General features: G+C 48.7%; 1 protein-coding gene across 4 annotated transcripts in view; it reads right to left on the bottom strand.

Annotated features, from left to right (window-relative positions):
* The window catches only part of HK1 (hexokinase 1), a 90,745-nt gene that overhangs the window by 36,833 nt on the left and 41,394 nt on the right, over positions 1–12,518 (bottom strand). For all 4 annotated transcript variants that reach the window (XM_047825022.1, XM_047825024.1, XM_047825021.1 and 1 more), the window contains one exon: positions 2,593–2,741. In XM_047825022.1, the coding sequence (XP_047680978.1) occupies positions 2,593–2,741 (149 nt within the window). The remainder of the gene's footprint in view (positions 1–2,592; positions 2,742–12,518) is intronic.

The raw sequence follows: 12,518 nt of genomic DNA, 5'->3' as shown, positions 1-12,518 counted from the left end.
CAGTTGAAAATGGCAAACAATGACTAAAACAAGAATTTAAACATTTATCATTCAAAATTTCCAAAGCTAAGTGATGTTTTAAGAAAGGCTGCATTTATGCTTCCAGACTTATTAAAGCTTAAAGCTGAACTGAGCCTTTGGGATACCGCGTGTGTGTGTGTGTGTGTGTGCGCGTGCGCGTGGAGAGGAGGGGGAGAAAAAGATAAAGCAAATCTGGGTGAGGGCATATAGGGGAGCTCTTTGTGCTTATCTTAAAACTTTTCTATAAGTTTACTATTATTCTAGATAAAAGTGTAAAACTCTATTTAAATTCCTGCACATTACAGAACGTGGGATCACAGCCCCACGAATTCAGAACTGTTCACAGACTGTGAGTCCGGGCACAGTGGGGCCCCTGGCCTCCACCCTCCAGGCTGGTCAGAGATCTCAGAAAAATGGGCCACTAATACTTATTTCTAACTTCAAACCAAACTTCTGGAGGAGAGTTTCCTGTTTCATCCTTATTCTCAACTGCCAACCTTCTTCTTCATCCCCTGGGCCCTCCTCCTTGCCCACAGCCCTCACGTTTCCTCACCATCAAAAACTCTCGATAAAGACAATAAAGACAAGACCCAGCCTGAGGGTGTTCCACGTTGCTAAAACAGAAACATCTGGAGCCGGACTGCCTGGGTGCAGACCTCAGCTCTATCACTTATGAGCTTTGTGACCCAAGGGGCTGGTCACTTAACATCTGAGCCTCAGTTTTCTCATCTGTACAATGGGGAGAATGATGACATCTGCCCCAGAGGGTCACTGCGATGGCTAAAGGAGTCACTCTAAGCAAAGTGCTTACAGCAGGGATGTGGACCTAACGAGCATCACGGAAGTATTGCTGTAAGAACACACGACCGTTACCACCATTATCACCATCCTCGTCACCTTTTCTTTGCAGACCGTTTGAAAGGGGAAGAGGAAGAGACAGACAGCAGGAAACAAAGTGATCCTGGAGCTGAGAAGACAGAGACAGAGGCTGAGAGAGAGGAGGTCCTGCGGGCACCGGAAGAAGGAAGTCACTGGGCAAGTGAATATAGCCAGTGGGCACCCTCTTGACAAGCCCTGCTCCTCAAAGGTGAAGTCACACAGCACCAGGAATGTCTTGGCCCAGGGAGAGAGTCCTGATGGTGAGGGCACCAAGCAGACGCGGCTCGACCCCGGGACGTGGGGAACAGACAGTAAGAGGTCGGTGCTGCCAAGCGCAAAGAACAGGACCCAGGGCGGGGCTGCGGGCCACCTGCACAAAGGAATAATGAGCAGCCACCGGGCGGGGTTCGGGGACCCAGCAGCTGGCAGCCCTCAGGCCCACCTCGGACGAATGGGCCAGTTTGTGCGGCCTAGTAGGGGAGGCACGGGCAGGGGAACCTCCAGGCACGGCCATCCGGTGAGTGATACACTCATTTCAGTGGCCGGCTGAGCAGCGGTTCATCTCTTCTGGCGTCTTCTTCAATGCTCTCCCTGACACGGTCGGACAAGCTCTGACCCCAAACCCCCAGGAGCAGGTCAATGGCTGGGATTAGCCCTTTTCTCTCAGACCAAAAATAAAACACAACAAAAAAACGGCAGGCAGCTTGCTCTAGGACCCACCCGCGTTAATTCAGAAACAACACGGTCAAGAGGAGTCAAGAGGAGAAGGCTCCTGGGTCTCATCTCAAAGTCCAGCTCAGAACAAATGGGTTTTCTGGAGAACTTAGTCATGAACCTTGACGTGAACACACCCTTCCTAAAGCAAATATTTGGCAAGCTCTGAATACATATCCTGGGCAGCAGCCATGACTCAGAAGGCAAGCAACAGGCTGCAGGAGCCAGTATATCTACAGGCCCACGGCAGGAGCGGCTCCCGGGAACAGGCTAACGGGACACCGAATGACGGAAAACCGTGACCACGGGGTCCTCGGTGAGCTAGGCCCCACCACTCACCACAACCAGACAGACGGGACAAGGGGAACGGGCCCTTCTGATCATGCCCACAGCCCCTTTGCCAGCTAAGGAAGGCAGCCCTTCCCGGGGGGGCCCCATGAAAAGGAGGGGCCTCAGGTATCAAATGTGAGGGAAGGGGGTGGTGACATTCTGTACCAAGGGCTCTTTAGGAGGCTATTAAATCCGGTAGCCAGGAGCCCCTGACTAGCCCTGGGGCCATGAACTCAAATGCCTGCTGCCGCACAAGGTGACAGCCACACCCGGGGAGGCCTGGGCCCCTGGTGAGCTGGGTCAGGAGGCCAATGCCTTGGAAGAAGGGGCGTTTTCACCCACGGGCTCTGCTAAACCTGCGCTGGGGAGCCAACCCCAGGATCCTTAGAGAATGAACACATTTACCCACAGAGCTGCCGGGCTCCCTCCTCACACCTTCCACACTGTGCAAGTCCCAGTGACCCTCTCCCAGCCACCAGTTTACCCAGATGGTGGACTCTCTTTAGGTGGTCACACCCTTCCACCCAAGAGCCCCTCTCCATGTGAATCTACAAGGGACTCCTTCCAGGAACTCAGATACCAATGCTTGGGGGTCTGGCTCCTGCATGGGAGCGCACTGGGGCTGATGGGAAGGGAGCGGGGACCCACCTGGCTTCCACTGCCGTGCACGATGTTCTCCGGGGTGTCATAAATCTCGGACTCCATGTGAACATTCTGGTTTTGCTCATGATTCACTTGCACCCTCAGAATTCGAAAGGAAGACCCGCCAAGATCCAGGGCAATGAAATCTCCCTTTTCTGTTTAGGGAGACAACAGGTATCGCATCAGGTTCACGTCACAGGAAGACCCCGCACTTTTGCCAGCTTCTCGACAGGGTCTGCATCCCCCATGCAAACCTCATCCAACCACTGCCCTGGCTGGAAAGTGGGCCAGGGAAACCCTCCCAGCCTGGCATGCAGCAGGCCAGCTCCACGCAGAGGAACGCAAGGGCTGAGCTCTGTACAAAGCCTCGCTCCAGCTTCTCTAATTCCCTATCCTTCCTCCCAGACAGCACTGTTACCTATAAAATAAAAATAAAAACAGGGGGCGCCTGGGTGGCTCAGTCGGTTAAGCATCCGACTTCAGCTCATGTCATGGTTCATGAGTTTGAGCCCCACGTTGGGCTCCACACTGTCAGCACGGGGCTTGGGATTCTCTCTCTCTCTCTCTCTCTCAAAATAAACTTAAAAAAAATTTTTTTAATTAAAAAAAAAAAATAAAAACAGCATTTCAACTCAGAGAAAACCCCACATCTGAGGTCTACCCCATGCCTTGAGTTCCTTCCACGTTATGGAGTTCACACCTCCACTTATTCCCCTGGGGGATTTTTTTTTTTTTAATTGTGGTAAAATACACACAACATAAAATTTACCACTGCAACCATCCTTAAGTAGCATTAAATACAACGTTGTGCAACCATCACCTCCATCCATCTCCAAAACTTTTCACCACCCCTAACAGGGTCCTGAAGCTCTAGAACCATTAAACAGTCACTCCCCACTCCCCATCCCCTAGCCCCTGGTCACCACCTCTCTACCTTCTGTCACTACAGATTTGCCTCGTCTAAAGATCTCACAGAAGTGGAATCACACAATACTTGTCCTTTTGTGTCCAGCTTATTTCGCTCTGCATAGTGTCTCAAAGGTTCATTTTGTAACAGGTGTCAGAGTTTCCTGCCTTTCTGAGGCTGACATTCCACTGTATGTAGCTACGTTTGTTTATCCATTCACCTGGCAGTGGACATTTGTATTGTTTCTACCCAGGGAATGTTTTTAGCAGAAGTCCCTCTTCGTCACTTAAGAGTAACTGGCTTGATATAGTTACATCCCTCAGGTCCGATGTGTGCAGTAACTGGTGTGTGCCTGTCTTACAGATGATAAGACTGTGCACTGAGGCCACCAGACAGCAGCAAGGGAGGTGGCATGGGAAGGGTCACAAACCATTAAGCCACCATCTAACTTTCTCTACCCTGTTTCTCATTAGTAATTCTCACACACGCTTCCAAAATATCGGTTAAAATCTGTTAATTTTATTACTCATCCCCACTGTCCTAATGTATATTACACCAGGGGGGACAGCCACCCCTGACATCCTGAGCCCCACTGGTCCCCTAAAGTCTCAGTCCTATAGCAGTATAAATACAAGGCTGCTTGGGATCTCATTTTCCTAGGGAAGCATCCATAATACTCCATTTTTAGGTAACAGCACTATGGAGATATAAATCACCTTACAATTCACCCACTTAAAGTATGCGATTCAATGGTTTTTATTTTTTTTAATGTTTCTTTATTTTTAAGACAGACAGAGAGTGAGCAAGGGAGGAGCAGAGAGGGAGACACAGAATCTCAAGTAGGCTCCAGGCTCTGAGCTGTCAGCACAAAGCCTGATGCAGGGCTTGAACTCACAAAATGCAAGATCATGACCTGAGCTGAAGTTGGACACTTAACCGACTGAGCCACCCAGGCGCCCTTTCAATGTTTTTTAGTATATCCAGTTATACAACCATTGCCACAAACCAGTTTTAGAATGCTTTCATCGCCTCAAAAAGAAAATCCTTCACTGCTTCTCAAGCAAACCCCTCTCTCCCCATTGTCCTTAACAACCATTAATCTATACTCCATCTCCACAGATTTGTCTTTTCTGGACAGTTCCTGTGAATGGAATCCCCATAGTAGGTGACCTCTTGTGGCCAGCCTCTTACACTTAGCAAAACATTTCTAAGGTTCATCATGTTGTCACATGGCCAAATAATAATCCACTGTATGGATGTACCTCATTTCATTTACCCATTTGTCTGTTGGTGGGGTTGTTTCTACCTTTTGGCTATCACAAATAACACTGCCATGAATATTTCTGCACGAGTTCTTGTGTGGCCCTGTCTTTATCTCCTTTGGGTATACACCTAGAAGAAGGGTTGCTCTGTCAAATGTTTAACTTTCTGAGGAACCATCACTGGTTTCTGAAGCAGGTCCACCAGCTTCCATCCCATCAGTGATACGTGATGTTTCCAATTTCTCTACATCCTCAATACTAATTATCATTTTATTTTGACTTGCATGTCTCTGGCTAATGACAATGAGCACCTTTTGTCAGGTGCTTCTTGGCCATTTTTCACCTTCTTTGGAGAAATGTCTATTCAGATCCCCTGGCTTGTTTGAAAACTTGGGTTGTCTTTTAAGTGTTGAGTTGTGAGAGTTCTTCATGTTCTAGACGTGAGCACCTATCAGATACATGACTTGTAAATATGTTCTCTCATACTGTGGGTTGTCTTTTCACTTTTTTGATGGTGACTTATGAAGCATAAAAGTTGTTCCTTTGAACAAAGTACAACGTTATCTATTTTCTTTTGTTGGTTGTGCTTTTGTGGTCATATCTGAGAAGCCACTGCCAAATCCAGGGTCACAGAGATTCGCAACTAGGTTTTCTGCTAAGAGTTTTACAGTTTCAGCTCTTAAATGTAGGGATTTGACCCATTTTGAGTTGATTTTTCTCTACAGTGTGAGGTAGGGATCCAAGCTACTTCTTTTACATGTGGATATCCAGTTGTCCCAGTGCCATTTGCTGAAAAGATTGTTCTTTCCTTCATTAAAGAGTCTTGGCACCTTTGTCAAAGATCAAGAGACCAAAAAAGGGTTTCTGAACTCTCAATTCTTTTTTTTTCCCCAATTTTGAGACATAAATGACATACTGAACTCTCGATTCTGATCCACTGATCTATTATCCTGTGTCAGTACCACGGTGTTGTGATTAACGTGGCTTTGTAGTAAAATCTGAAACCTGGAAGTAAAAGTCCTCCAACTTGGTTCTTTTTCAAGATCGTTTTGGCTATTCTGGGTCCCTTGGGGTTTTTTTATTTTATTTTTTAAGGTAATAGTTAAAAAAAAGAAAGCTTGTATTTGATGCACGTTTGTATCTGATTCCACCAACCTGTAAGCTGACACACTGCTCTATTTCTGGAACGTAGAACGGTGTCTGACACACGGTAAGAGCTCAACAAATACTTGGACTAATGCGGGTGGGAAAGGAGTCAATGAACGAACCAAATGGTTGAATTTTCACCATTCTTACCCTTCCAAGTTCCTGGAGGGAAAAACCTGGGCTTCTGTGCGTCTATCCATGGCACCCAGGGGAGCTCAATAAATGCTTGGTAGCTACTTGATCATGGGGGTTGGTGGCCCAGTCATCCATCCATTCATTCATTCATTCACTCAAGGAACCCTGCTTATTGCTCATTAAGCACAAAGCAGTGATGCGCCACTGGTTGGCTGGTTTCTTAAATAACAGAATTACGGAGAATTATTCGTCTATATCATACAATTCATCCATTTTCTCTTTTTTTTTTAAGTTTTTGTTTTCATTCCAGTTCTTTACAAGTCACCCGTTTTAAAGTGTAGAATTCAGTGGTTTTTAGTATATTTACAGGGTTGTGCAACCATCACCACCATCTAATTTTAGAACATTTTCAGCATCCCCAAAACAAACTCTGTACCCACGAGCAGTCACTCTCCACTTCCTGCCAACCCGTCTTATCCACCAACAACCATGAATCTGCTGTCTGCCTCTACAGATGTGCCTACTCTGGACATTTCATATCAACAGGTGGTCTCTGGTGGATGCTTCTTTCACCTACTACACATGACTTGCTTTCAAGGCTCAACTGTGTTGCAGCAGGTATCAGCACCTCATCCCTTTCTATGACTGAATTATAGTCCATAATGTGAATATACCACACGATGCCACTGGTCTTAATTTGCTTCTATGGTCCAAAGGCAGCTGACCAAGGGAGAACGTGGGAAGTAGGGGGTCACAGATTTGTAGGGAATTCTGACCCTGACTTTGTGGGTTGTTCAAATCAGTTTACAATTTCCTTTGCTTCTTCTTTTTTTTTTTTTTTAAGGTTTTATTTTTAAGTAATTTCTACACCCACCGTGGGGCTCGAGCTTACAACCCCGAGATCAAGAGTCATACGCTCTACCTACTGAACCAGCCAGGAGCCCCTGTTTAGAGTTGTCTTGCAGCTCCCATCAGAACCCTAACCCCCATGGTGCTCACTGCTACCCAGTTAAAAAAAACTGGCTCCAGCATGAGGTAGCTCCTCCCTGGAGGATGAATCACTAGAATATCGAAAGTACTTTATTTGACCCTCAGTTAACATGCATCGAGCCTTTCCGCACTCCAGGTTTTAAGTGCTTCATACGCATCATTTTAAACTCCCTCAAGCCTATGCGGTGGGTACTGCTGTGATATCCCCATTTTGCAGGTAAGCAAGTAAAGGCTGGGAGGGGTTAGGCGATTAGCCCGAGCACCCAGCCGGTAAGCGGCAGAGCCAGGACGTGAATCCAAAGCTCAGGTTCATAACCATTGGTTCAAACCGCCTGCTGGACAGACCTCGTGGACGAGGATCCCCACGGCTGACGACAGTGGAGTGAGGCTTTAGCACGGTAAGAATGGCTACCTTTCTTGCTGGGGTTCCTCAACATCCATGACTCCTTGCAGCTTTCGGTTTTGTTCTGCTTTGTTCTTACACGGATTTTTACATCGTAACTTACAAAAAGAAATAGCATGACCAATTTTTCGGTCGCTGGCCTGGTCAAAAGTCTCGTTTTCAGCTGACTCAGAGGCCTACGTGAAAGCAGGTTCTTGCGCTCAAGTTCCAGGTGCCTGTGGGGGGGTGGGGGGGGGGCTCCTGTTTATTGGTGTCAGTGTCAACACAGCAAGTAAGAGCTCTGAGCCCCTGATGCAGGAAGGGGTCAGGTTTCAGGCAGCAGCTCTGCAGGACCCAGACCTGAAGCTTTTCAAGCAGGATAAGTGAAAATGACCTCGCTGCCGATAAGATAATCCGGGAGGAATCTGGTCTTAGGGCACATAGGGCCGGGCCCCACTTCTGCAGCTCTGCCCCATCCCAGCCTCCCACGGTGGTCTGTCCACCCCAGCTCTCCACGGCTCCTTTTTTTAACAAGCACAGGTCAACAGGGCCCCAGGAGGTTAGGGTCAGAGACGGCAACCAGAAAAGGTGGCCTTGAGATGTCAAGACAACACTCAATACTGGACACTTGGCACACCTGCAAGCGGGAGTCGACAGATTCGGTGGGGGGGGGGGGGGGGGGGCTTTCTCTGAAGGCAGTTTACAAGGGGTCATTGTCAAGCCCAGTGCAGTTCCCGATCCTTCCCTGAGCATGACCCCGGTTCCAGGGTGTGTTTATGATCGCTAAAACAAATGGCAGCTGGCACCTCCTTCTGTAAATCATATTTGCAGCTCAGGCCACACGGGACAAATATTAACTCATCTTCTCGGTGGATGGAGAAGGAAGCTCCAACCCATCCAGCTGAACGACCTGCTCGCGGTTACCCCTCTGGCAAGGCCAGAGCCCCTCCCTTTCCTCAGCGGCTCATACACTTGCAAATATATTTGACGCCCGTTATTTTTACGTGTATATGTCTTATCTTTCTCAGTTGGATGATCAGCAACTTGAAGCCAAGGGCAATACTGAACAGGCTAACTTCCTTCCCCCAGTGCTAAGTCTTGCACACAGCAGGCCACCAGCGTTTGCTGCTAGTTCAAAAGAACTGCCTGGGTCAAATGCATGTCTGTTTGGTCCTATTCTCTGCCAGACAAAAGACACCCCGGAAAGACGGCATCAGCTGGGAAGGGCCTTCCCAAAGAACTCTTTTTTTTTTTCAACGTTTATTTATTTTTGGGACAGAGAGAGACAGAGCATGAATGGGGGAGGGGCAGAGAGAGAGGGAGACACAGAATCGGAAACTGGCTCCAGGCTCTGAGCCATCAGCCCAGAGCCCGCCGCGGGGCTCGAACTCACGGACCGCGAGATCGTGACCTGGCTGAAGTCGGATGCTTAACCGACTGCGCCACCCAGGCGCCCCATCCCAAAGAACTCTTACAAAGTTACTTAGGAGATGGCAACCGTGTGAAGGAGGACGAGGACCCACTGTTAAGGCTCATGGTGGTTTGCAGTTTCCAAAGCATTTCCACTTGATCCTCCACAGCCCTGTGAGGCAGGGAAAGGAGGCTTATCGTGCCCATTTTACAGATGAGGAAGCAGGAGGCTTAAAGAAGTTGACTCCTCGAAGGTCAGACAGATAGTGAGCAGCAGAGCCAGAGATTAATCCAGTGCTCTGGACTTTTCCCCCTCTTTAATTTCAAGTTCAGCTTCTTTTCTTTTTTTTTTTTTAATGTTTATTTTCTATTTTTGAGAGAGAGAGAGAGTGCGCGCACCCACATGAGTGAGAGAGGGGCCGAGAGAGAGGGAGACACAGAATCCGAAGCAGGCTCCAGGCTCTGAGCTGTCAGCACAGAGCCAGACGCGGGACTCGAACCCAGGAACTGCGAGATCATGACCTGAGCCGAAGTCGGACGCTTAACAGACTGAGCCACCCAGGTGCTCCAGTTCAGCTTCTTTTTATAGCACCGGGCTTCACTCCAACTACCTCTTCAAATCTTTGGCCTCAACCTTACTTCCTGCCCCTGCTGCCTCCTACCTGCAACTTCTTCCCACACTTCCCATTCCCACTGAACCCAGGAGAACCACTCTTCCAGAGAAGGCTCATTAAACAAAGCATCTGAAGGGTCCCCTGGCAACTCTCCACTTTATAATGACTGCCACTATTCCCCGCACATCATGGGAAACAAACATGGGGACAGATGTCTCTCTCGAGCCCAGGCCTGCACTGGATGGAGAACAGGGCAAACAGAAACCCCATCTTCATGAAATGCCCACCTTTGCCCTGCTGAACAAATTGAGCCTGTACGTGAGATACAAGGGCTTTCCCTCCTGGTCTGCAATCCAGCTACTTGATGGGAGTTCTACACCTTTATCAAAAACCCACCAGAATGCTACACATGCAGATTTCACAGAGGGAGAGAGTTTCTGAGATGATCCAATCCTCTTTCCAGAGAAGGGAACAGAGACAGAAAGCTAAGCAATGGCCCAAATGGCCATGGGAACAGAAAGAGTATTTTCTTTCCTTTGACCAGAGAGTAGTCCTATGTATACCTGGGGGTCCAAAAAATTAACTGTGAACACACCACAAATCAAAGATTTTCTAACTTATCCTTTGGGTAAAGAGCCTGCTTGGAACCAGGAGGCAGAAAGAGGGAAACATATTCAATCAATTTACCCTCAAAAGCCTTGCAATCAAATTGGTATTTTTCCAGTATCCTTACTAATAAATACGAAGAGAAAAAGGGGAGGTTTTATGAACGAGACACAGAGTGAGCCAGGTCTTCTGAGGGAAGCTAGACACAGAGGGCCAGCTATCCCCGGGACTGGCAGCTCTGAAAAGGGACTTCTGTTTAGCTAAGTCACCAAAGTAAAAAGGCTCCAACAATATCTTCCTTCTTTAAAAAAAAAAATTTTTTTTAATGTTTATGTTTATTTTTGAGACAGAGAAAGACAGAGCATGAACGGGGGAGGGGCAGAGAGAGAGGGAGACACAGAATCGGAAGTGGGCTCCAGGCTCTGAGCCATCAGCCCAGAGCCTGACGCGGGGCTCGAACTCACAGACTGCGAGATCGTGACCTGAGCCGAAGTCAGACGCTCAACTGACTGAGCCACCCAGGCGCCCCAGGATCTTCCTTCTTTTATTTATTATTCATACCTTTTCTATTCCAGAAAGGATACGCGGCAGCTGAAAGCCACTTTAGGGTTTAAAAAAAAAAAAAAAAATTAACGTATAGATTACTGAAGAGCAATTAAAGAAAAACCACTGCCCATAAAAAGTGTCCAAAGGAGAAACAAATAATAAAAATGTACTGATACATTTCCAAAAAATCAGCAGAGTTTCGAGACACTGCGTCCAGTCCCCAGGGTCAAGGTCAGCAGGAAAAGGAAAGGTTTGTTTCTCCCTTTGACTTGGAAGTCACATCACCCTGAACAGGCAGGGGTGTCTCTCCACCTCGCTGAGTCCAATTTATCCCTCAGTGGTTTGGGATTACCGCTAATTCTGTCGCTGGCTAATTATACAGATGAAGCAGTGATTAACATTTAAAAAGGGAACAGCGCCGTGGTTTACTATCCAGGAGACCCGCTTTCTGGCTACTCCAGGGGACCTCCTGGTTCTTGGTTGATAAAGGACTGCAAGGGAGGTGACAGCGGAGCATTTCTGTCACAAAGGGGCAAGGAGTGGACTGGGGTCAGGTACGCGAGGCCTTGGCATCAATGTCAACGCCTGTGTGGAGCTGTGGGGTCCGTTCCAAATGCAGTGTGGGCCCCGGGGCATATGAACTGAGCCCAACCATGAATATAAGATACAGTTATAAGGAGAAAGGCTATAGGATGTGTTAGGGCTGCACTGTGTCCTCCAAAAAGATACACCGAAGCCCTAACCCTTGGGACCCGGAAATGAGACCTGATTTGGAAACAAGGTCTTTGCAGATGTAATCAGGTTAAGATGAGGTCCTTGGTGTGGGGCCTAATCTGACCGGGATCCCTGTAAGAGGAAAATGCCATGATGCAGTGCCACAGGCAGGGACCGGAGAGGCACGGCTGCCAGCCCAGGACTTGCAGGTCTGCTCGAAGGACCGCCCGCCACCAGCAGAAGCCAGAAGACAAGGGGTGGGGGCAGGGCTGGACGGGTGAGGCAGGGAGAGGCGCTGAGTGCAAATGGGCAGACCCAGGCCCCGCACAGGAAGGGGGGCCTCGTCGCTCAGGACTTTGGTTTCACCTCCTCGTCCTTCGGTTAGCACTTCTCAGAGGCCCCGTCCACACTGGAGAAGAGAGAGACTCAAAGGGAGGTATGGGGCCCAGGCTGCTGGTTCCCGTGGAACAAACCCCAGGACGGCGTCCCCCCGCGTGGCGTACTACCTACCACGCGTGTCATCGCGCTTAGGACACTGCCGTCAGACGCATCATTGTTTTACGCAGCACGAAGAAAGAACGAACACAGCCAATAAGGCTTTCTAAGTTGCAACAACAGCACAACGCACCGCTGGTTTCGGAGACATTCAAATTAAAAAGTGTCTCAAGATAGATGAAATACGGAAGAGAAGATCAAAGGTGAGGGGGAAAGGCAGGTAAGCCAGGTTAAACAGATTGCTTTCCTGCAGGACTGCTCAGGGCCTTAAGCGTCTTGGCAACCGTTAGGAGTGTCTGAGAGAGGCCTGCACAGTGTTTTTCCCACCCGAGTCTGAATTCTGGGCCTTATTTTGAAAAGTCGCTGATGGGGGCAAATGGCTAGATCTCGAGCATAGCTGGATCACCCTTTAAAGACCCTCAAGTCCGGAAATGGTTTCTGAGAGGGTGAGGGAGCGCACTGCCTGCTGACATTCGGTCCTGGAATGACATATGGTCCTTGGATATGTTAGCCCTGGGCCAGTCACATGGGATCAGGTGCCCCGCGGGCATCAGGTATCCTTCTGAGCTCTCCCAAGCAGAGTCAGAGCAGCAGCCCTCGGGGACTGCCCACACCCCCGTTACCTCCCCTCCCTCTTCTTTTAGCTGGAAGCAGGCACAGCCATGCCTCTCCCACAGAACTCCACTAACCCTGGAAAGGCTCAATGCTCCCAGATGTGGATGCCA

This window comes from Prionailurus viverrinus, chromosome D2 (assembly GCF_022837055.1).
Source record: "Prionailurus viverrinus isolate Anna chromosome D2, UM_Priviv_1.0, whole genome shotgun sequence".
Taxonomy (NCBI): domain Eukaryota; kingdom Metazoa; phylum Chordata; class Mammalia; order Carnivora; family Felidae; genus Prionailurus; species Prionailurus viverrinus.
Note: the sequence above shows the minus strand (reverse complement) of the source record. Positions and strands in the feature narration are given on the sequence as shown.